The sequence below is a fragment of the Bacillus rossius genome, chromosome 2 (assembly GCF_032445375.1).
Source record: "Bacillus rossius redtenbacheri isolate Brsri chromosome 2, Brsri_v3, whole genome shotgun sequence".
In the NCBI taxonomy this organism is placed as follows: Eukaryota; Metazoa; Arthropoda; class Insecta; order Phasmatodea; family Bacillidae; genus Bacillus; species Bacillus rossius.
In genome coordinates, this window is record NC_086331.1 from 104,624,370 (window position 1) to 104,651,175 (window position 26,806).

At 35.5% G+C, this 26,806-nt stretch overlaps 1 protein-coding gene across 3 annotated transcripts in view; it reads right to left on the minus strand.

Annotated features, from left to right (window-relative positions):
- LOC134529546 (potassium voltage-gated channel unc-103) overlaps positions 1-26,806 on the minus strand; it is a 408,698-nt gene that overhangs the window by 94,023 nt on the left and 287,869 nt on the right. For all 3 annotated transcript variants that reach the window (XM_063363748.1, XM_063363750.1, XM_063363749.1), the window contains 4 exons: positions 15,664-15,818; positions 12,448-12,568; positions 12,127-12,247; positions 9,759-9,919 (listed from right to left, as the gene is read on the minus strand). In XM_063363748.1, coding sequence (XP_063219818.1) covers positions 9,759-9,919; positions 12,127-12,247; positions 12,448-12,568; positions 15,664-15,818 — 558 coding nt within the window. The remainder of the gene's footprint in view (positions 1-9,758; positions 9,920-12,126; positions 12,248-12,447; positions 12,569-15,663; positions 15,819-26,806) is intronic.

Here is a 26,806-nt window from a genome sequence, read left to right on the forward strand (position 1 = left end):
AAGACGAATTATCGACTTCATTAAAAGGACAGTGATATATTTCGTGTCGTTGTGCACTTTGAATATTTGCCAATGTTTTGTTACAAAATATACAGCTTGATTCCGATGAATGTACTGCCAGTCTATCACAATTCCTGAGGTGCCGTTTTAATCTTCCATATTGTACAAACTTGCTTAAACACCTGTTGCACTGATATTTAATGCGTTCAGAGTTATTACTACAATTGTGTATTACATGATCCCGTAATTCCAAGTTTTTGATCTTCTCACAGTACGTGCAGTCGGGTGATGGAACACAGCTGGATGCTCCTTCCTTCATCAATGGCACTGGAATTGTTGACAACCATTGTAACACTGCTGACATGTTAACTTCTGAAGCCGTTGAGGTCTGCTCTGCAGAAGATTTTGCACGCGTCGAAATCTCCTGCTGTGCTGAGAGAGCAGGTGTAGCTGTAGACATCGTTGTCATCGTGCTCTGCACTGATGATGGTAGACGTTCGATCCAGGTTGGTGTAGATAGTGGTAATGATGCCATCAAGTTCTCAAGAATAGCTAGATACCGGTCTATTATGGTATACAAGTCTAACTATCCGATCCGTTCATCACCGCAGTCAGAGATGGACTGAAGTTCATATCACCAGGGTCTCACTTATATAGTCTCATCAGCTGGTACAACACATGAGTCAATATGCATTCCGATTTGGGATCTGACGCTGTATCGAAAGAACACAGGTGTAAGTTTTGCAGCAAAGATTTTATCTTGAGAAAGAATAAAAGACAACACGAGAAGAATGACTATGTTAAAAATCCACTGCGCAATATGATAAGTTTTGTTCGATGTAGCAAGTCGTTTACGCGGAGAGAGAGCCTAAAAAGACATGGCAGAACTTGTAACGCCAAGCCTGCGTACAAGCTAGAGTACAACGTTGAATCTACTAGACTAAGGAAGAGTGATCTGCATTACGACAATTATTTTCTTGGCTCTTCCGATCTCGACAAAGAACTTAAATTGAAGGAGGTTGATGATTTACGGAATAATGAAGACAATGGAAGAATCTTTAATGTGAAAAGTGAGAATATATTCCAGCCGAATTCAAGTAGATCTTTCCTACTTTGTAAAAATTTTGGACTCCTAAAAAGGAAGCATGAAGACGATGAAGACACTTCAACATCATCAACATCGAATTATTACGGTAAATTGGGTGAAGACGATTCCTTCTACGGTGATTGTTACAGTGACTCTGAGGCTGTTGACAAAGACATAGACTATGATGAAGCACCTAAAGCTGACAAGATCGAAGAATGTGGCGGTGTCCTGAGACCGAAACGATGGAAACGACGTGATATATTAAATAAATCTGATCAAGCTTGTGATGATCATCGTCTCAAAAATGAAAGTTACCCTGAGGTTGGTGGTAAAACGGAAGACACCAGAGATCATAATATTTATTATAAACGTGCAAGGAAGATGGTGGTAGAAGAGAATGAATACACATCATGGAAAGATCCAAACATATTGGTTGACCGGCTAAGACTTCTACATGGTTCGCTTTGTGCAGGAAACTAATCGTGCATCAAAGAAATATCCTTCATACTCAAGGAACTGAGGAAAGCTGGCTACATACAATAATGGCTTGTTTTACTTGCATTTGTATAATGTAAAGAAATAAAATAAATAATTTAAATTATAAGAATTTAATATTTTTCTTTCTTATATTCTGATTTCTAACTAAGACTTAGATCTCATAACTTGTGCTTCCTTTTTGTCTTTTTTTTGGTTGATGGAGCTTCCAAATGTGCTTCCTTATTCGATGGTGCTTCCAAAATGTGCTGCCTTTATGATGGTGCATCCAAAATGTGCTGCCTTTTCGTTGTCGGTGCTTCCAAATGTGCTGCCTTTTCGTTGCCGGTGCTTCTAAATGTGCTGCCTTTTCGTTGCCGGTGCTTCGAAATGTGCTGCCTTTTCGTTGTCGGTGCTTCCAAATGTGCTACCTTTTCGTTGTCGGTGCTTCCGAATGTGCTGCCTTTTCGTTGTCGGTGCTTCCAAATGTGCTGCCTTTTCGTTGACGGTGCTTCCAAATGTGCTGCCTTTTCGTTGATGGTCCTTCTATTTTTATTGTTGTTTTGACTCTAGTATTATTGTAGATGGTTCTTGATTTGACTAGCGTATTATTCCATACGGTGCATGTATATAAGCGAGTCCTAGACAGCAGAACGCTCAGTTTGTTACTAAAGGTCGGCGGTGTAAGGATCACCTAGTTTGTTTAATCTGGTGCATAAATCGCGTAATTACCTGTTCTTGCGAACTCGATGGCATCTTTACCGACTTTAACGTCGAACTCGGAGGTTGTACCATCGTCTACGGTAACCTTTACGACAGCTACGACGGAGAAGGTGCAGATCCCGTTGGCAAAGACGACGACGTCAACATTGGAGGAGATTTCAACAGATGTGATACCACCATCATCCGAAGTTTTATCATCAGCAATGGATACTTCCACTAATGAAGAGCGTACATTGCGTCAGTGCAAATACTGTGACGCATCATTTACATTTACATCACCTCAAATGCTCGCAGACATGAAAGTAGCAGTTGTTCTAATAATGTTAAAAGAATACAATTTCAGTGCAATAACTGCAATAAACTAATTTCACGTCTTGATAGCTTACATCTTCATTATAAAAAATGCTCCGAGAAAGTTAAGTGCGAGTATAATGAACATGGTTATTGTTTTGACTCATGTGTTGTACCAGCTGATGAGACTATATAAGTGAGACCCTGGTGATATGAACTTCAGTCCGTCTCTGACTGCGGTGATGAACGGATTGGATAGTTAGACTTGTATACCATAGTAGACCGGTATCTAGCTATTCTTGAGAACTCGATGGCATCATTACCACTATCTACACCAACCTGGATCGAACGTCTACCATCATCAGTGCAGAGCACGATGACAACGATGTCTACAGCTACACCTGCTCTCTCAGCACAGCAGGAGATTTCGACGCGTGCAAAATCTTCTGCAGAGCAGACCTCAACGGCTTCAGAAGTTAACATGTCAGCAGTGTTACAATGGTTGTCAACAATTCCAGTGCCATTGATGAAGGAAGGAGCATCCAGCGGTGTTCCATCACCCGACTGCACGTACTGTGAGAAGATCAATAACTTGGAATTACGGGATCATGTAATACACAATTGTAGTAATAACTCTGAACGCATTAAATATCAGTGCAACAGGTGTTTAAGCAAGTTTGTACAATATGGAAGATTAAAACGGCACCTCAGGAATTGTGATAGACTGGCAGTACATTCATCGGAATCAAGGTGTATATTTTGTAACAAAACATTGGCAAATATTCAAAGTGCACAACGACACGAAATATATCACTGTCCTTTTAATGAAGTCGATAATTCGTCTTTGTGTGAAAACTGTGGTGTACCAATATGTCGACCTGATCAACTGAATAGACATTTAAGAACACGTAAAAGACTTACTTCATCCATTAAGAAGACTGTTTGAATCAAGGAATCCACAAAACTTTAGTACTTTGACTGTGCATTTTTTTTGTACTTGTAGTAGTGTAGTACTTATGTAATAAAAGTTTTTTTTAAAAGAACTTGCGGTGTTTTTCATTTTTTCAAACCTGCCACTTTAGTGGTACTTTTTTAATATATTAAAGTTATTTTGTATCGGCCAGGGATCGAACCAAGGACCTTAGTCGATCTAATCAATCAGTATATAGATTACAAATTTATTTAATGAATTTTGAACTTTTTCCCGAATCTCTAGCATTAAAATTACGCATTTCCAATATGGTGGTCTTGATGTCTGATAGGATGATGGTCGTAGAGGATTTAGAGTCTCTTTACGAATGTTGAACATGGTTTATTGAAATTATTATTTTTTACATAAAATTAAACATTATTGCATCGATCGGGTATCGAACCGAGGACGGGAATCGATCGAATCAATATGTTAATTAATGAGTGATTTATTTAACGAATTTTGGAACTTTTCCCGAATTTCTAGCTAAATAATTACGGATTTTCAAGATGGGCAACCAAATTTCAAGATGGCGGGTGTCACAGCAATAATAATAAATGATTACTGCACTCTAGCGGATAAGAATCAAACTAACATGTCATCAGCGCACTCTCGCCGACGATACAATGATGATGGCTTCCAGCATCGAAGACAAGATGGCGGACATGACGTCATACTAGGTGACGATATATATGCTTTAAAAAAAAGTGGTGGGAGTCAGTATGCCAGCAGCCACCGCGGGGGAAGGATCGGTCGTCATTTTTATTTTTTTGCCCTCACCGGGTTCGAACCGCGGACTCCGAGCTCCGTGTCATAAAAGTTATTTCTTTTAATATTTTTTTAAAATTTTATTACATGAATTTTTTATAAATTTTAAATTTTTGTATTTAAATCGGATAATAAATAAAGATTTTAAAGATGGCGGCCGTAACGGAAATTTCAACGGTGACGTCATAATCCATGATGACGTCAGAGGCTTATCGTAGCCTGTAGACATGGATGCTTAAGCCTACATATGGACATTTCTAGCTGCTGGTATTTTTAAGGAATAAAACGGAAAATTTTCCCTCGAAACGGGAAATTTTTCCCTCAAAAACGGTAATTTTCAATTTATCAAAATTTTTGCGATTTTTTGGCGGAATTTTTTATTAAAAAAAATTGAAATTTTGGCGATTTTTGAGGAATTTTGGGCAATTTTTGCCCAATTTTGGCGGATTTTGAGGGTCACAGGTCAATGTCCTACTTGTCCCGTTACCCTGTGCCCCGTTACACTCATCCAAGATGGCCGCATGACGTCACAAATCCAAGATGGCTGACTAGCACCAAGCACCACACCCAGAACCCAGTCCCAGTAGCCCCATTTGTATACTACTTACCATTAAGATAAAAATGGTCATGTGTACGGTGCGTGCTACAAAAAAAAACTAGATATGTTGTTAGATTTATATGTTTGACTGCAAAGGTGACTTGACGTAAAATTTTTTGTTGAGCTGTGTTCTTATAGTGCGCAATTTCCATAATACGGAGAGTTAATTCATAGTCGATTTTCATTCAAGGTACTTCTTACATAAATTTTTAATTAAATTAATTTGTTAAATACTCATGTTTAGAATATGTTTATAATGACCGCAAATAACCTGGTTGCACATATACGTACATAGATAGCACTACCTACAGAATTAACCTCTGGAAATAGATGAAGTAGATATATATATTATTGAGTAGTCGTTTACTTCAAAGTTGTGAAGCTAGCCTAATTTGTTGGTAACCGTTAGCAATAGAGATCTATGTGCCAAAACATAAATATTTAGATTTTATTTTCTGTACTGCCAGCAAGGCGTATTTTAGAGTTTATTAACGTGTACACAGTTGTTTAATTTATGATTTGACTATGAAAGTTTTTTCAAATAATATGTTATTTTAATTTGTTACTTTGACAATGGATCACTTCTGTTAATCGACATTAAAAACATATTTTTAATTTGTTTTATTTTATTTAATGATAAATAACTCATGTCAGACCAAATTGTCGTACATCAGACCACTAGTGCAGACTTTACTAAAATCCTGTAATATATATTTTAAGCTATCAAGATTAAGGTGCGTCAAAATGGTAGGTATTCCTGACGTTTTATTTGCATTGCAGCAGGTATCTTCAGGGTAGATAATTCGAGCCTTCTGCAATGCAGATTGAAACCTTGGTACAATATATCACTTTCACGCTACTCAACCTCGACAGCCAATGTAGTTTATTAGGCAACTGTCACGAAAGCCTGCTATCCAATCTAGTGAAATAAACACACACTAATTTACAGGATAGCCTGATTTAAGTTGACCTAAATCGTTCGGAAAAACGATTTTATTTGAAAAACTTTTGAATTTTGGTCGATTTTCACTAACTTGTATAATCAGGGGTCAGCGTTTTTCGATTTTTGTAAGATAATGAGTTCGTGAAAAGCATATTTTGAACTTATCAACTATCAAGACTTTGGCTATAACTAAAAAAACTCTCATAATTTAACGCATGCCACTAATACAAGCCTCTATATTCCTGCAAGCTTTAATCGTTCTTCTTTCTTTCATGTAATCCTAGTGAAAGAGAAATTATTTTATTTTTGAAAAGAAAAAACGATTAAGTTTTAGTAGCCGTGCCTACTTCTAAAACATGTTACACCAGCACATATTCACATACAGTAATTACTATCAACACTATCAATTTTAATTTGAGTAGATTCTAAATCTGCTATGCCAGTTGTATGAACCTAAGAGGATTGATCCATATGGAGACAAGAACATGACATTTACTTTATCATGACTAAGCTAAGAGTACACAATCTGTAGTTTACAGACTACAACTTGTAAAACTACTAAAATATGACATTTAAAATTAACACATATCTATACCTAACACAAAAGCACTGGAAGTGGGTTTCACTAACAAAAAAAGCCGTTGGAAATGGTCTACACTTGTTTATATATTGACTATGAAACAGAACCAAACATGTTAATGATCACGATAATAAATCAATTTACACATATTCATGCAAATACACACATATACAAAAATGGTATTTTCGAAGCAAAAATGGAGATATATTAAAAATATACACTAAAAACAAAATAAAGCACAAACTGTTTGAGACTTTGTAAAGTTTTGCATTTTTTTTTAATATATTTTACGAAATAATTTCCATTTCTTGACCAATTACAAGGGCTTAAAAACATAGTAACACCACAGAGTCACTTTTTTTCTCCAGGCGTATTCCTCTCAAAACACAAGCAAAGTGAGCCCAACTAGCTTTTAAAACTCTAAATTGCATAAGTGTTAAATAAACTCTCTTTATTAGCAATAAATGTTTGTTAAATTCATTCTGCAAATTATTCATATAAATATTTGACAAACGATTACAGTTTTTGACGAAATATCTAAAAAATTTCTAGTTTAAAATAATAGTCTCTCAAAATATAAAGTTAAATTATTTTTTAAGTGTATATTACTTAGTATTATTAGGAATTGTAAGTAAATTTCAAAGAATATCTACACATGAATCGTTAAAGTTTCGCATTACTTGAATGCTAGTATTTATTAACTATTTACTGGATCAACATTAAAAAAAATATCCGTAATGAATGTTTTAAAATGGATTAAACGGTTTTCCGCCAATTTAATTAAAATATAGTTCCATGTTAATTTTGCACAGTCTAGGCTTATATTGCAAATCTAAAACAAAAGAGGTTATGCTTGTTCTGTAGATATACGTAATAATGCGCATAGACGCTTTGAAGTCAAGGACTTTAATAAAGTGGTTGTGTTTGGGAGTCTCTATTGAATACAAATTATTAATACAATAAGTAAGATAACACAGTCAGGTAACACAAAATGCATGTGTAGAACTGGCAAAATAAAACAAAAGAGGCACAATAAGTTGTCCACTTTGGTCAGCAGGTGACTAGAACCTTTACGTCCAATCGCGCAACAAACCTTAGCATAACTGTTATCGCTCAGGTTTACAAGCCAACCAGCTTCAAAGAATGATTCAGTTGAAAAAAATGTGTGCGTGGAGTCTGCTCGTGGCAGAGGCGAAACTTCTTGCTTATTAGGTCTAGATATAAATGAATTATTAGTACGTTCAAGAGATAAAAATTCAGATTAGTAAGGATGCGGGTATGATCTCAAAGGAACAATATATATATATATATATATATATATATATATATATATATATATATATATATATATATATATATACGCGCCCTGTAGGTACTTTCGCATCCTTTTACTGGCACTTTTTGGCGCCTCTTTTAGTGGTTTATTCCCACATTGCCTTTGATAATACCTCTTATCTGCTTCCTCCTTTACTTTTCATTTTTAGGCTTGATGTAATTTTTATTTTAGGAATGATGTTTAATCACGATATCCAGCTAAATTAAATTAAAGGAAAAAAAACACTCCAATAGAACATAAATTACACATATAAAGCTAACCTCTTTTGTCTATACGTGTTTTTTACATTTTCAATCACATATGAATTGAGACCGGAAAAATTCGCGAATTCCTTTCGCGATAGGCTAGAATCCAAAAACGTTTGCCTTTTTACCGCATCAGTGATTGGGCAACAGTTTATCTGAATGACACTCGGCCAATGAATAACCTTTAACAAAAGAAGTATCGATTCATTAGCGTCCCAGTTAACAGGTATCACGAGTCAGTAGCCAATGAGCAGATGCAATTTTCCCGCATGCATAGAGGATCATGGAGTCTATCCTACAGGTCATTGAAATCGCGAATTTTTCCGGTCTCTACATATGAATTAATGATACTTATAAAGTTAATTACACATATAAATATCTCATTTCTACACCGATAAATAAATTGTAGATACTTTAAATGAAATAAAAGAAATATAGTAGCGTCGATCGTTCGCCGTTACGAAAACTGAGGAGAAGACACACAAGCGGTGTTACGAGAATTCCGTAGCATCACTGCTGCGTCATTTCTACCTCTCCCCTGCCGTCTCCCCTTCCGGGCCGTTACAACTAGCATATAGCATGCTAAGCTACGTACCTATTTCCCCCCCCCCTTCCCCATTTCTGCTATCGGCCCATTCGACCGTAGAGCATGCGTCGGAGAGGCGTCGCCGCTGAAGCACTCTCCTCCTCTACCGGTTCCCCCACCACGTACCTAACTATTCCCCTCATGCGATCGGAATGTCCGTGAATTTGATGTCACTGTTGTATTTTTCGAGATAATGGAATGAAATGTAATAATAAGTAGAGACCGGAAAAATTCGCTAATTCCTTTCGCGATAGGCTAAAATATAAATAGTTCTACCTCAGTGATGCCTCTGCTATTGGCTCACAACTCACCTGGAGGACTTTGGGCCAATAAGAAACACCCAACAAAAGCTTTATACGAATCACAGGCTGCTACGTTGGGACGTCTCACAAGACAGCAGCCAATGGGTGGGTGACATTTGACCGAGCGTACGTAGAAATATGGAGCTCATCCTGGAGGTCATTGAACCCGCGAATTTTTCCGGTCCCTAACAATAAGGCAAGCTAAATAACAGTGGCTACTCGGGGTTCATGATAAAAAAGGGGAGTTGACTCATCGGATCGTAGCGCAGTGGTAACACACTGGACTCGCAGTTCAGATGACCCAGGTTCTGATCCCATGTGGCCGGCCGAGTTTCCTGGAATAACTGCAGGCAAATGCTGGGCGTTCTGTGTAGTTGTGTGTCACCTCCAATGACCTCGCTCGAATGTAATTAATTCATGGATAAACTTTTCTGCTCACTTCAGTTTATTTTTGTAGGTTTTAAGACAGTTGTAAACCTATTTTTACAAATGGGTGCATCGAAAAGTGATGTCATAATCTAGATAACAAACATGTGAAAAGTAAATAACTGCTATGCGGCATGATTATTTAACTGGCTTGGCTTGTGATTTCAGCCGGGTATAAACTGTTAAGAACATTTTTTGTCAGTTTATTTTACAGACATTAATGTTCTTTATCTTTCTTCTTAGATAGTTCGCAATATTTCTTAAGACATTTTAAAATTAAATGCAATTACATACGTAAAGAATAAATTTTCAGGTTTGTATACTAAAATATCAAATTTTATCAATTATAAGGAAAGATTATTATTTTTTAAATTAAAATCAAATCATAAAGTGAGTTGGCATAAATACTCTGAAATGCTAACATGTTACCTGGAAGTACTCTTCGAGCCTCTGCCGCAAGGGATTGGGAATCTGGTGAAACCTGATAAACTCACGAACCCTCAGCATCTGAGTGTGGTACCTCGCCGTGCCGGAGTACAGACGCTGTATGATTGCCGAAACGTTTCCAAAGATGCTAGCGTACATTAGAGCTGGAAGAAAACATTTCAAAGTCAGGAAAATAATTACATTTTTCTGTATTACTTTTTAAGTACTAGGTAAATATTAGCTTAATGGAAAACCTTTTATTAAATAATATTCATTTAACATTTCGGAATAATTAAGTTCGTGAGAAATATGTATTTTCTTATTGCTAGAAATTATACGACAAAACCATGAAAATTTCCAGTAAAATTAATAACAAGTTATTATTGTATGTAGCCAGCTTCCCTCAGTTCTTTGAGTATAAAAGATACTTCTTTGATGTGCGAATAGTTCCCTGCACAAAGCGAAGCATGTAGAAGTGGTTGATTCTGGATTATGTCTGTAGTCAGGTCGATTGGCCTCGTGGTTCGGAGACACTTGGCCTGTATGCCTTACATTGTGCAATACCTGGTTGCAAGGTATTCCAAGTATCGAAAAATTATACTTCCATGGTAGGCATAGCGAAAACGTATTTATTTCATCAGAATGGCATCTTGTTTAGAGTCGTTTTTCGTAGAGAGAATGATGAATAAACTCCACAAAAGGTACTGGGAAACAGAATTTAAAAATTATTTTAAGTTTTATTTACTCTTATTGCTGACTGTGAATCGAACCAAAGACGGGAATCAATCATGTCAATCATTATTTTAATGATTTTTTTAAATGTTTTTTGGACTTGTTTCCGAATTTCTAGCGAAATAATTACGAATTTTCAAGATGACAGCTAAGATGGCATCGGTAGCTAGCTTACTGACGGCTGGTATATGAGGAACCTATGCCACGTTTAGGATTTTTCATCATGTTTAATTAAATAAGTGATTTTGACGTAAAATTAATATGTTTGTATTCGTCAAGGATCTAACAAAGGTCAAGAATAGATCGAAACAATTGTAGGTTGGTAGATGAGGAACTTATACCTGTTTTAGTTATTTTTTACCATATTTTATTGAATAATGTTGATTTACCTATTATTACAATTTTCGCATCGAACAAGGTCGAACCAAGTACATAAATCGATCAAATCAATAATTATTTTAGTATGCGAATTTATGGATGGATTTTGGAATTTTTTCCGAATGTTTGGTCAAAAATTTGAGAATTTATAGTTTACTGTCAAGGACAAAATCAAGGTCATGGACTCGGTGGTTTAGGGCGGATTGCTTTTAGGACTCTTAAGCCGCTCTTAGGAATTTGGTTTCTTTCAAAGGAAAATGCTCTTTTGAAGCATTCCAAATTTTGGTTTTTGAATTTTTGAGAAATAAAGCGGGGCATTTTCGATCAAAACGGGAACTTATCCCTCGAAATAGGGAAATTTCTAAGAATTTTGAGTCATTTAGAGTAATTTTTGAGGAATTTTGGGGAATTTTTAGTCTAAGATGGCCGAATTCTTACGACTGGCAAGCCGCCACCACCACCAAAATCGTAGTCCCATAAGAAATACAGCCACCTGACATTGTTTAGTGACTAGTATAGATAAAAATACGCCAGTTTTTTAAGGACGCAATCTTTTTGAACCATTGTCTACTGAGAAATAAAGGATATTTTTCACTTCCAATGAACATACACAAAATGCACACTGATCGTTAAAAAAATATTAAATTTCACTAACAATTTTTTTTCTGGTAAATGCTTATGCCTCCTATGCAGCATTCCATCACTAAACAGTTAAAAGTTCTTCTTTTTTTAAGGATAATGTGAATTGTGGTAAATAATGAAACATTCTTTCAGAACTTCCAGATGTTCAATCCTGAGGTTATGTAAAATATCTTACATTCAATAAGATTTTCCAGTAATTCTTAACGTTACCAGAACATAATAATAATCAAATATTTAAGGATATCTATAGAGATGACCCATTAAAGGTATTTGAGAAACATTAAAAAAAAAACATTGTTAATGCAAGGAAAGAAAAAAATTTAGATTTTATTTTACTGACATCTACGTGGTTACACTACAACTTACCCCGCAAAAATTACTGCAGGCACTCCCATCAATTTACATCAGACATTCAGCAGGTATATCATAAATATTATTCATATGTTTCTTTGCATTATGATCTGAATAAATTTAAGGTTTCAGATTTAAGTGAATTATTATGTGTACAATTCATTTTATGCACTGAATAAATTAAGAAATTTTAATTAATTAATCGTCAAAAATAGTAATTTTCTAATATTCTACAAGGCTATTAGATTTAGGTTCCTCAAATACTTACATCCCACCAACATAACACAAATAGTAAAAATCTTCTCTGCATCTGTGTTTGGCGCCACATTCCCAAAGCCTACCGATGTCAGACTGCTAAAAGTAAAATACAATGCTGTTATGTAGCGAGACTGAAAAAGAAAGAATAGCTTTAGAACGTTTTGAATGATCACAAAGGAAATGATTTATGCAAAAGTTAGAGAGTATGATTAGCAATCACTCTTATACTTTACAAATGAATCGGTTGCACTAACTATGTATATAAAACGGCTTCATTTAAATCAATCTACAAGTTATTATTAAAAAGCTAAGATAATATATAAAATTTCACCTTTATAGATGGTCCACCCGTGTTATTGGGACCATAGAATTGGTGAGTATCGTTGGCCAATATGTCCAACCAACCAACCTTACTCTTTAGAACGGGTCTCTCTGCGTTCCCAATCGCATACCTGTTAAAAAATTAAAAATAAAATAAATAAAGCTTATCGATAAAATGATGTAAAATAATGATAATCAAAGCGAAAATAATATATTAGCTGCTAAAGTATGTTTCTGTAATCAATTCACAAGAAAAAGAAATTAATGGGGACACCAAGCCATTTACTGGACTTTACTATGTGTTCCAAAATTAAGAATCTTATTTCTAAAAAACGTCAATGGCACAGTGTTCAAAATTCACAACCAGCTATTTCATATTTACTTCTCTCAATATTGTAGGCATCCTAGTTGTTTTGAGCGAAAATTCTAACATACAAGCAAAATATTCAGCTGTGGATTCGTATTAAACACTCTTCATAACATAAATATTAAAATTACTTTTGGAAAATAATGAGCCTAGTTCTGGCCAATGCAGTCGATTTAATCTTTCAGTAAATGTTCTTTTGGAAATTTTTCCGAGTTTCTAGGTTAATAATAACGGATTTTTAATATGGCGGCCAAGATGACTGACAAGATGGTCTGGTAATAATTTCTACTGACTCTAGCAGATAAAAATTAAACTAATATGGCGACAGCGCACCTTAGCAAACGACATATTTACTGCATCGTACTAGCACTCCTTGTATCGATTATGAAAATAAGATGGCGGCAGCACCCTCTAGCATACGACGTGTGTTAACTATAGCTCTTTGTATCGATAACTGAAAACAATATGGCTCCCATGACATCATATTGATCGGTATAATATCTAGTTTGGTAGTAGTTAATCATTTAGTTGAAACGTTTTTTTGAAAATTGGCTCTAAATTTTCACAAGTACAAGCTTCGAAAATAGAACCAATAACTCTGAAGTATATGAAGTAGATACTTTTTTTAAAAAGTATTTGAACAATTTTTTTCTGAATTTTTAATATATTTTGGGAACTTTTTATTAATATTTTATGAAATTACTCTCGTCGGTATCTTACTGAGGACTCCATGATGAAATTGCTTAATTTTTACTCAGATTTTAATTAAATCCGTATTTAAATAGTTTTTATAAATTTAAATATTTTTACAATTTTCCTAGCTTGAAATTTATGGATATGCAAGGTGGCGTAAAAAACAAAATTGTGAACGTGACTTCATATAAGTTGGCCTCCGGCGTTCCGATCATAGGCAACAAGCAGCGAGCACGCCCGAACATGGCTAATCCTAACGATTTGTAAGCCACCAAGCCATAGTCCCATATTAAATACATTGTGCCAACTTCACCCCATTTCCATCTAGTGGAGTATCTTGCCATCGTGCTTAAGGAGCGAGCACCGTGCTTAAACAATGACTTAATATGGACTTACATAACCAATATCAAGAGAAAACAGGGAATCATTCAGCTAAGCGATGACAGCCCTGCACTCATGCGGCGAGAAGAAACGACAAGTGATGTTGCTTACAACATACGCAAATTTCAAAGTGGAATGGTTTTGATTATCTAATAGGCAAGATTGACCAGTAATTCTAAGTGACATATTTGGGTGCCATAAAAGACAGTGAAAATGAAGTTTGGGAATAATATGACGGTTGGCCTATTAGGTTCATGTGTTGTCACTCCGTTCCCGTTCTTGATGTAGCCAAAGATTTTTATAGCCGAAGAATTTATCGACTGGGTTCAATGAATGAGGTAGAGATATGTATATATGGGACCATGTACTTTTAGCAAAGAGATTTCCAGACAAGCTGTTTTTTTTTTTTACTTTGTAGCATTGACTGAGTTTCGTGATTGGATGGGTTTATTTCAGGAGAATGTTCATTGTCAGCACACCATTCTTTGCCGTCCAGTATGGAATCAAACTCGTCCTGAATGGCCCGGCCTAATAGGGCGATGGCTTCTTTTGCAGACGTACGCCAATTACAAAGGAACAATATCTTGTGCAGACACATTCCCTGCAGTCTAATTGGCGACCTTTTTTTCACGAAAAATACATGCCCTTACGTATAAGTCTAGTCTAATTTGTTTGGAAAGAGAATGAATCGGTCAGAGAGCATCGGCGACAGTTTTGAAATCACTCTGAAATGATAATTTTATTTAACGTTTTTTTTTTTTTTTTAATCGAGGCTGTCGTGCCATAATGACAGCGAATATATGTGAATATCAATTTATTTATTTGTAGATTTATATATGTTACTTTCAATCACCATAAGTAGGGGTTGTTTTGTCCTTGTGATATTACTTTGTTCAAAAATGTTTAAGTGTCTGAACCATGCGTGCTACGAGCGTATTGTTTTAAGTGATTTTAAATAGACCACAAAAATTGATTTAACAACGAGTTAACCAATATTTTATGGGAATCAAGAAATGTACAACATTATATAAATTAAAATGAGCTAATAACATGATTTCAATATCTTATTAAATATAATCATCAACTCGTTTCTCATTAAAACTAGCATACGTGTGTAATAAATAAATATAGATATCTACTTCTCGACCAGAATAAATAAATCATTTTTGAGTAGCTAATAACAAAGTGTAAAAAGACTTTTTTTTTTCGTTTCAAATAGTTCTGTAGTAACATCTATAACAACATTTCACATTGTAGAAAATCTTCAACGTACATAATTTTTTCCATTCTTATGCAATCTTGAAAACACTTACACTTACGTTTCAAAGATTTATTTCTTTAAATTGAACGCAGTAAAAAGACAAGATTCAAAAATTATTTTCTTAGAAAGTTTCCTATTTGTAGAGACCTGTAAAATTCGCGGATTCATTCGGTGATAGGCTAGAATTCAAACACATATACCTCTTAGATAATTTTGCTGTTGGCTTACTGTTCATCTGGACGAATCTCAACCAGTTATAAACCCTCAACTAAAGAAGAATCGAATCACAAACAAACCAGCTGAGACGACTTACAAGTCGGCAGCGAATGAATTTGCGTTATTTGCCCGAGTGTGCAAGGGTATGTGCAGTCTATCCTGAAGGCCATCGAAACCGCGAATTTTGCAGGTCTCTACCTATTTGTTTTGTACGTACGGCATTACTAAGGATTTTGAAACACAAACGGGAGTTGTCGTGGGGGAGGGAGGGGGCGGAGGGGGGGGGGAACACGGAGAAGAACGCCCACCAGATGCAGGCCAGCCAGTGAGCGATGAGCGCGAATGTCGCCATAAGAAGCAACAGCACTGCAGCCCCATACTCCGAGTAGCGGTCTATCTTACGAGCCACGCGCACTAGCCGCAACAGCCGAGCAGTCTTCAGGAGGCCAATCAGAGTGGTCGTCTGCAACCAAACACCACCACCTTCGTTTACTTTCTTATCACGCCATAGTATCTACAAAATAACTAACTACTTTTTTATTTTCATTGTTTTTATAAACCATTATGTTTTTTTGACTTATTTATTTTATAACTTCACATATCATGAATCAACCATAGGGAAATGTTCTAACCAAAGTTAAATAAGCAGTGGTTTTTAAGTTACCGTTCTCCAGAAAGTTTGTAATTGTTAAAAAGTTATATCTATTGAAATAGCAAAAAATTAATAAATTTCATTTGAGTAAAAATTGAAAGGGCTGGACGTTATATTTATTGACATAAAAAATTATACCCAGGCCAAAATATTTCATTAACGTTTTTAATGTTTAAGTATCAATAATTATTAGCTAGTAAAAATAAGCATGGATATGAAAATCATACAAAAAATACAGTTAATGAACTAAAATGCGCTCTCGTTTATACAACACACAGAAGCATTCACTATATTTCGTATTAGTAAGGTAACATATTTACATCAGTAAAATAAATCCTATGTGATATTCCAAATAATTGGTTATTGATACAGCTACAGTGAAACATAAGCTAACACAGGGTGAGATGGCGCAGTTGCTCTATTTCTTTTGCTATTCGCTATACATCACTATAAGTGTGTTGTGAATGTTCGTTACGTACCTAGTTTGAACGTATGCGTGTTTACACAGCCGTAAATAGCCCTTATCTGCAGGGAATACTGATATTTATGAAAAGTACCCTGTTCTAGCCCTTGATTTTTCACTTCATTTGTGTTAAAAATTATAATTCACGAACAAATCTGCTGTTTATGTCGATGAATACAACTTATTCGGTCCATTTCTGTCAAAAGGAATTTCTGGGTACATTATTAGCTGTTTGATTACTTGTACTACAAGAAACTTAATGTGCCATCTCACACTAAATAAAGACACAGACAATGCACCTAGTTTCAGGGAGAGATGACGCAACATGAAAGGTAAGACTACTACTATTGTAACCTGTCATAATTCTGAGGATAGATTTTTACCCCCAGTAACCATTGTCAAAGGATTGAATAAGAAAAAAAGAATTTAAAATAGGAAAAAAGGTTTTCTCAGGGTTTGAAATATGTATTAAATTTTTAGTCAATTAATTTTAATACCCTTTGTCTTGCTGCTTTCAAAAAAAGTGTTTTGTATGTACTGTGTTTAGATATAGATACTAACCGATCTTTAGATAACTATTCACGTTTGCGCCATCTTACCCAAACATCCAAGGAGAAATGATGCAAAGCACTACTTTTGAAAAGACGCATAAATATGCGATTTGACTCTTAATTTTTAGCTGTATTGCATTTTTCATAAAAATTAAGAATGAAAGTAACAAGCCAAGTATAATGTTGTAACATTTTATGAAGATACAATTTTCGCTGGCAATTTACACGAAATGTGCGCCAACTCACCCTCTTTTACCTCATTTTTGAAGCACATTTAAGAATTAAATAATGTCAATTAAAGATAAACAATATTGGAAAAATGTAAATTGTTGGAATCCCGAATTGATCATTGGTTTAGAAACTTCTTAGCACTCAGAAGATTATATTGCATGACAGAACTCATAAAATTGATTTTACTCCTAATATTTACTTTAATTTACTGCACATATATTACGGTATGGTAAAAGTAAATCTGCTAGTTTAAAAACATGTTTGACCAAAGCTTAAATTTTTCGAATAAATAAATTGGAACTTAAAGTTGGTAAAATATTATTTTCAAGTTACAAGTCTAGTTGAGAAATAGAGAAATATAAATTAAAAAGTACTTTAAGTTGTTCATGTAAATTACCAGCCAAATTTCCACGAAAATATATTTTTGCCGTGTAATTTGAAGAGGGTCTCTTTGCTTCTAAATTAGCAGTTTTGTATTTGAAACTATGGGATGTGTTTTTAACAGACGGTATCTCAAATTCCGTTTTCATATCCAGTGAGAAATTTTAAATAAGTTTATTAAATAAACCATTTCAACTAAAATCACGCAGAGTTTAAATTTCATTTTAAATAGATTTATTAAATAAACCATCTCAAATAAAAACATGCTAAAAACATCTCAAATGAACACATAGAGTTTGCAGAATTTCAAATATTTCCGATTATGAACGTAAACGTAAACAAAACCAGTATAAGAAATGTAAGCGAAGTAGAAATTGTCAGTCTAAAATCTTGCCTGTTACGTATTTTCAACACAGTGTGTGAGATTTTTTTTATAATCATAAAATATTATTAAAATTCTTGATTTTTTTTCATAAAAATGCACAATGCTAATTAAATATTCTCCTATAGGCTACCGCTGCTAGACACAATTATTCACAACGCCAACGTGCCAGCTTAATGTTGCTAACATTGTGCCCAAATATACATGCATTATTGTCTTCCTTTGTTTTCTCACAGAAGTATCATCGAAAAGTATCAATGATTTCTTTCAGGTTTTCCGGTTAACACGTGACACACTAGTACACGAAAGTAAATGACACAATGTGAATTACTAAAGTGTTGTGATGCTTCGTGACGTATTTGATGGGTATTAATGTACAAATTGTGGGAAATTAATAAATAATCTGACTCTTCAAAGTAGGTTATTAATATTTTCCGCTTGCATAAATATTTCCAGCTCTTACAAAAACAGTGTTATGTGAATATCAACCTTTAGTGGATGCACAGGATGCATTCAACAATTAAATGATCTTCAGATACATGTGTTGGTTCCACTATCTTTCAAGAATTTTATTTCAATTTTTAAATAAATTGAAACAATGCAGCTCTATTTTAGTTGCCAGGCGGTGATCACGTATTGATTAGTGACAGACCGCATTACATCGTGTTCCTGATTGAGTATGCGCTGCAATAGCGACGAACATCCCATTGATGATCACGAGGAATAAACATATGTCTCTCTGTGATTTGAAACACTGCTCATGCCCATGCCCGCTTCAAGTTTTAGCCTCAACAACACACCGTAACTTCTCGTATAAATAACAATTCCATGATATGAGCAGCTATTGGTACATATTTCATGAAACTTACATGATACGCAACTGTTAGTACTTTTCTCAATGTTGACTCTGCAAACATCCCATGGTTTTCTTGCCCCTCCCACTGAAGTTGGCTTCTGTTACTTTTTCAAAAGCTTATTCCGGTATGTAGGGGAGACCGGGGTAAGTTGGCGAACGGGGTAAGATGACGAATCGTATGTAACTAATCCAGAAACACAGATAGAAGGTTGGCGCACCTGTGACCTTGTGTGTCACCATCTGCACCTACTAGGCAGGTGCAGCGGAATTCTCCAGTCAGTTTGAATGTGGCAGCTTTGAGAGGCTAACTGTTTCGTGAGCCATTGTTGTAATATTGAAGGTACGTATGTTAAGCTATTACAAGAAAAGAGTCAATTTATATAAAATGTTTATACATGTAAAATAAAACGCTTACTTTTGGGAGTATTTTAATGTATAGATTGTTGAAGAAATTATTTTAATGTTGTTAGTGATTTTGGTAAAGCAAAAAAAAGGGCTGCTGGGGCAAGTTGACGGGGGCAAGATGACGAATTCGTCATCTTGCCCCTGCAATTGTCAACTTGCCATAGGTAATGACAGTGTGCGCATTATTTTGTATTAAATGTGTTATTTAAACCAATGATATACAGATATGAATAACATTTATGTAAAAGAAAAATAATAATGAAATTATATAATATTATAAATATTTCCTGTGTTAATAGTCGTAACGATTTTGTTTGATTTTTTTTTGTAGATGCCCAGGCATTACGGAAAGGAGAACGGAAAGGAGTTGGATTGACGTAGAAATGACTGCTGCTGTGAATTTTTGTCGTGATAATGGTATTGTGATGGTCGGATTGCCACCACATACTTCGCATAGGTTGCAGCCATTGGATGTTTCGTTTTTCGGCCCTTTGAAGACATTCTACTCACAAGCCTGTGACAATTATTTGGTGTCACATCCCGGACAACAAATAACTGACCGTAATGTGGGAAATCTCTTCGCTGCACCTTATTCAAAATCAGAAACTGTAGGCAATGCCATCAAAGAGTTTGAGGCTACTGGGATAGAGCATTACAACCCTCAGATATTCAAAGAATGTGATTTTACTGCTGCGGCTACATTGGAAAGAAAACTTCCCGGAAGTGAAGAACTAATGTCTACTTAAATACCAATTTCATCTGACCATGCATCAAACGATCTGTGGCTAAATTATATGCCTAATGCTTCAGGAGCTGACTGATTAATTAGCCCAGCCAGAAAAAATAGTGATCTTATCGATGAAGCAGGGCCTTCTTTTGGGAAGGCCAATGCAAGTTCATGTAGTAAAAAATCATCGTTTTATGATTTAAAACCATTGCCAGTGGCCCACAGGACAACCGCGACAAGGAAAATAAGTACAGGATCAGCTTCAGTAATAACAAGCTCGCCAATCAAGAACATGTTGTTACAAAGAGATAGAGAGAAGAAGAAGAAAGAAGAGAATAAAAATGAAAGAAAAACTAAGAAAACTGAAAAACGAAGCTCTGATCATTCTGTAGCAAAACCATCAAGCCAAAATAGTGTTTCTTGCCCTGCATGTGAAGAAGTTTACGTGGAACCTCCAAATTAAGACAGGATTCAATGTTCCACATGTTCTGAGTGGTGGCACGAAAACTGTTCCAATTATGTGTGTGACTATTGTTAATGACATTCTTCAAAGTAAAAACTTGCAGTTTTTCGTTACTATGTGGCAAGGAATTTTATCAAAGTCGTTCAAATATGTTACAATATATCTTCTTTACAGCCTGCATGTGGTTTAGTGTAGGATATCTATTAAACTATTGTGTACTTTGTCTATAAATATATATTTTTGTTTCGTCATCTTACCCCAATAGGTTCGTCAACTTACCCCACACCTGGGGCAAGATGACGAATGTGCTACCTAATTGGTTTCTTGTCAATAACTTCAGAACTACACACATTAATACAACCTTGTTACATTTTTAAGTAGAAAATAGTATATACTTCGTATTGGTACCAAATAAGATATAATAAATGCTTATTTATCTGTTAAAGGCCATTTCAAAGCTTAACATCGTCAACTTACCCTGGTCTCCCCTACGGTGAATGAATTATCCTGTGATGAACTTGCGCTTATAGAGATTCTTTTTTTTTTAATGTCCCTGGATGGGAGGCATTTTGCTTTACACTCAAGTGTTGGTCAAAATCACCTGTCTTTTACCACGAGCCAAGTTGGGTTAACAGTCTACATTAAGTCATGTCCTCGCACACAGTATCTGCGCTGATATGGTTAATGTGCTGTGAAACGGTACCAGCAATCAATAGCATTGGGGAAATTATTTTTCTGAGAGCCACCTAATCATTAGAGATCTGCAAAATTCGCGGTTTCGATGGCCTTAAGGATAGACTGCACATACCCCTGTACACTCGGGCAAATAACGCAAGTTCATTGGCTGCCGACTTGTAAGTCGTCTCAGCTGGTTTGTCTGTGATTCGATCCTTCTTTGGTTGAGGGTTTATAACTGGTTGAGATTCGTACAGATGAACAATAAGCCAATAGCAAAATTATCTAATCTAAGAGGTATGTGTGTTTGAATTCTAGCCTATCACCGAATGAATCCGCGAATTTTGCAGGTCTCTACTAATCATTAATATCACATATCCTGCCATTTTCGGCTGTGTTAGTACCATTATCTAACTTGGTAAGACTAGCTTTAGTATACTTGTTTCTTAGTGTCAGTCGTCAGAGCTTCATGGCCGGCTTGGCCATCGACCACTCGCTGAGGATGAGGTGCACTGAGGCTGGTTGTGCCGCATTTTAAGCCAGTTACAACATAATTTTGGTTTTCTGTTGTATGTTACAAATTTTGGACAGCTGTCTGCTGTAACTTTTGACAGATTATGTTTCTATGAGTCCATTTTACAATATTAGGACTCCAGTTTTGTCTTTGGAATTGAATCGGCGGTGGGGTCGCTGAAACTTCAAGATTTGAACTTCGTGCCTTGCAACAACCAGCTTCGCGGGATCCAGTTACACCCAACCCCCCCCCCCCCTCCGCTCCTAAATATTTTGTTTACCCCCCCCCTTGGTGTGCGTTGCTTAGCAACTTGTTCCCCTCCGCGCCTGCGCAGTTGGCTAAGCTAGAACTGCGTGAGCTCGCAACAAGTTTATGACCTTCTTCGTGCAGACTTCTACTTAGGATGATTTTCTGCAGCACGAGGGCGGCGTGCAAAACGCGAGTTGGGAGCATACTTAGGGCGTATTCCAAGACTTTCGGGGAAAGGTAGCGAACAGTCACTTGCCGTTTTGGGATAAAACCGTGACCTAACTCGCGGGCCATATTCCAGAATGTGTCCAAAAATAATCCCAGCAAGGGAACAGATCGGCAGCCGTTTTAATGAAAGGTGCCCGGCGTGTGGCTAGAAACTGGTTCCAGCGCATTTTAGCGGACGTTTCTTATACACTGATAACTTTTTACGGCAAAAATCCTAGAAAAGCAGCACTATCACACATAAATGGAACCGCCTAAACACACAAAGCAGACACTGCGGTAAGCTCCATGCTGAGTTAATAGGAGGAGTATAGTTGCTTACCTTTGCTCAACAGAAAAATAGTATCCAAAATGTAGTTTTAAAATAAAAAATAGTACTTCGTTACGTACACACTACTTATACGTAATAAAAATAAACAGTTTTTTTTACACTCTTGTAAAATTACTGAAATTTTATTTAGGCGGTTAGCAAAGTGACAACATACATTAGACGTCATTATAGCAATTAATAAAACAAAATAACATTGAATTTATTTTCCACCAATTATAGTGTTCATAATGCAATAATACAATTATATGAAAAAGTTTTAAAAAGTTTCCATCCGCTAGGTTTTTAACTTGCCTCTACCCATACTCTACCTTCTATATCATGCACTTTACCACTCTGCTAAAAAGACACAACAAAAAAAAAAGGAAGAAACTATAAGAATTAGCTTGTGTTATTATAATTTTCTCAAGTAGTATTTAAGTTGCGATTATTTCTTGTTATGAGCAATAAAGTGTACAAAATGTTTTCCAGAATAGTTTCGCTACCATTAAGTTTCAGTTGGCACACCAATACGCTTGGTACGTCCCTCGATGTTTACGGAAGTGACTATATAAGAGCTGATAGCGCCAGACGCGGGTCCGCCAACAGGACGAAATCACTGATAAAGTGATCTCTGCGCATGCGTGGAAGTTTGAGCAACAGATAGGTCACGGATAGGACATCGAAATCCGTTCTCTTAAAACAAGGGAGTGGCAGTGTTCTATCTAATGTTTTGGGAGCGATTTTATTCACTTGGAATACGGTGAAGGTACAGGTGTAGCATATTTAGCACCCAAACCATTATTTTTTTGTCTTGGAATAACGGCCTTAAACTTATTTTTGGTTAAGGTAAAATTAGTCTTTCGTCTAGGCCCTGTAGAAATTCTACTTTGGCTAAATAATTATAGGTTTTTCAATTTTGTGCAGTTAGATTATTGCTCGTTAGGCCAGCATTAACGTTATTATTGTTATGCATTTGGATTCAATCGTGGTGTTTATTGCATTTCGCTGCATTTTCGTTAAGTGCGATATAGCCTGGTGTAGATAAAACGTGGTTGAGCCACAAAGGCCATGGTAATGTTCATGTTATTTGATGATTTATTTATCTGCTGTTTTTGGTAAAGACCCGGAGAATGTCTGCTATGCTATTTCATGTTCTCTCTCCGCCGCTGCGCGGCTATGTGTAAATTTCCCAGATGTGGTAGGAAGGTGCTTAATTGCCTTTTGTAGCACAATAAGGATACTCGTTGCCTTTCTTTTGCATGTTATGCTCAAAGTCTTTATGTTTAGTTCCTGTAAGGTTTTGTAAACCGCATTCAAATAATTTTTTTTAAATTTCTTTTCATTTTGTAATGCACATCCCTAACATTTAAAGCTTACAAGGTGCATGTGCGTAAGATACGAATAATTACGTCTGGGCCTACGATTCTACATGTTTAAGGGTTTTTGCTGTAGACATGTTTTATGAACTTGAGCACGCGTGTCTTTAATTGTTACGCTGAAGCGCATAATTTTTATTTATGCAAGAAACGCTTAAACATGTGTGTTGTATAATATCTACCTGCTGTGCAAGCTAATGTATATTAAAGATTCTTTTGTATTGATTTATGTTTAGTTTGGCATTGACTCTTATATTTGCGAGGTCGACGTAAGCAACCGATGTAGTGCGCACACATTTAAAGTCTGTGACAGTTTGCTTACCTAATCAATCTCTACACTCATTTGTATGTATGTTTGTCATCCCTGTTAAGTAATTAAATTGAATTAGCTCTAACATAAAATGTTTCCTGTTCTCTGATTTATGAGTTTTCTTTCACACAAGCGGTAACACGGCATGGAGTCTACAACAAGACTCTCAATTATGTTCTGCATTGTAAGGAACTAAGGGCGTTGTGTGTGTTGTGGTGCCGTGTTTCCTCCCTTGGCCCTTAAGTTTCAGAACAACTAAACAGCCACAGTTCGTATTTCAGGGAGTATAGCTTGCCATAGGGTATTAATTTATTTGGATGTATATTTTTTAGCTTCACTGGTCAGAATTTAACAAAGCTGACCATCTGTGGTGTTGTTTAACGCTTCATAAATAACATAACTTATTGACAGCCATGAAAGCACGAATCATTCCCTTGCAATAAACAAATATATGATCTTGACAAAATTTCAGTTCTGCTGACCTTATAGTTGTCAGAAAACCGCTCGTCTTTTTAAAAAAAAATGGTTCAGAGCCTGTCGCCTTATTCTTGTATGTCCATTAACTTTATGTCTTTAAGAACATAACAGTAGTAGAGTAAAATGCGAGCAACAACGTATCGCGTGGTAACGCGAACACCTACGAGAAATATTGGTAATTTTTTACATCCACCAATTCCCTTACCTTCTATTCTTAACAAATTACAGCCCTCCGTTCATAACCCTATCTTTAAAACATCCGCAAATCATATATAATTTTAAAGAAAATACATACACTACCATAAAATTATCACAATAAACGTTTTTTTTGGGGGGGGGGATTATCCAAGCAATCTGATAACTATGCTTACTTCTGGAATTATGTTAGCGTGGTTATGCAAATTCTTTAAGCTACAGTTGGCGTATATTGTCTATAAACACATTCATAGAAAGTATTTATACGTAAACTTACAGTCATAAATTAAAAAAATCACTTTCATTACACATACACTCACAAAACACTTTGCGTAACACATCTAAACACAAGGTTTGCATGAACGTTCGGGGTTGACGACACTATAGAAACACATAGTTTTTTTTTAATGTTATTTAAAAAGTAACATGTTAGTCATGCCAAAAGTAGCTAGCCAATAAATTTTTCAAATAATTTTCAAAATATTAAAAAAAAAAACACAATTCCACCCATTTTATGCAAAGTAAAATAGGATGTTTTGAAACTGTGTGATTGGTTTTACAGTTGGTTGTATTCACTAATACCGAAAAATGAAGTCTCGACTGGAAATTGTTTACCGAATGCCTTGTTTTAAAATACGTTTTATAGTTTACTCCTGCATGAACTTATAGAAATGGAGTCAAACTTCAAATTATACTCCTTGTACTGCCTGCGATGAGGTGAATGCGTTGAAGAGAGTGAAAGCACAATCACCCACGTCGGGCCATTTGACTGCTGTGCCTACAACCGGGCAGTGTGAATTCTTGTTGGTACAGCCTTGGTCTCCCGGCAGCAAGCCCTCCCGCCTACTAACTCTGCGGTCATTGCTTCGAGACCAGTCTCGGGCGCGGTGATACCTCGGGAATATCATCCAAACCTGATCAACTACTTTCCACGTTTTACTTGCTGGGCGTCACTGCAAATCTCTCTAAAAAAGAAGTAATGAATACCTTTATCTCAAGTAGAACTAAGATTAAACATAAATATATAATTTCACGTTTTACACTCCTGGCTTAAAACATATTCACGCAGTTCTTGAACCCACTTATTGATTTCATGCGAAGTTCCTAATTTAGGCCTACTGCGAGATAAATCATAAATTAATTTTACTAAAGTATTTTGCGTTCGCCAACCGATTTTCATACACACAATGGAAACGTGTCAAAGCCAGTTAAGTAAAAGATTTTAAATAAACCATTTGAACAAGAATGTTCCAGGTTACTAGTCATTGATGAACACACATTTTGTTAGAACTATATTATACCAATAAATACAACAAAATGTCAAATAAATAATCGGATTTATTTTAGGACAATGATATTCCAAATACTGTAATTAGTGCATTTATTATGTTTGCACAAAGTACATAACTTTTTTAATTCGTGTCAGGTTAAAATTTAAAATAAAAGTTTATTTAACAAAATTGCAGAAACTAATTCACTGTTCCGCCGAAGTTTCAGGTTGTCATTAAAGAAAACAGAAATAAAAAGTTTTTCGTTGAATTTGTAATATAACAGGAATTAAAGGATAATATTGATCTAAGAGTGTCAGTAGAGTACTGACGTTTCCCAAAATATGTATTTTTAAACTCTATTTTAGAAAAAAAACTTTTGTTCGAATACTAGCTAAAAAGCTTATTTTTATAGTTCAATACAGTACAAGAATTTCGTTTAAATATTAAAAATATAGTTACGCTTATCGATAGATTTTTACGCTAGCCATAGACAGTAAATATACGAACGTTTTTTTTATCGTTTACATGCATGTGTGCGATGCGATCTTGGAGACATTACAACGCCAGTGTTCGGCAAACAAAACTATGAGAAATTATTTTTTTCCGTTTAAATTTTTGATAAAAGTCAAAAAATACCATATTTCATAAAACTGTTTGAGTTATAAAGTTATATCAAAGTTATAAATATATTGTTCTAATACTCGATACACTTAAAAAAATATCTATACAAGATAAAAT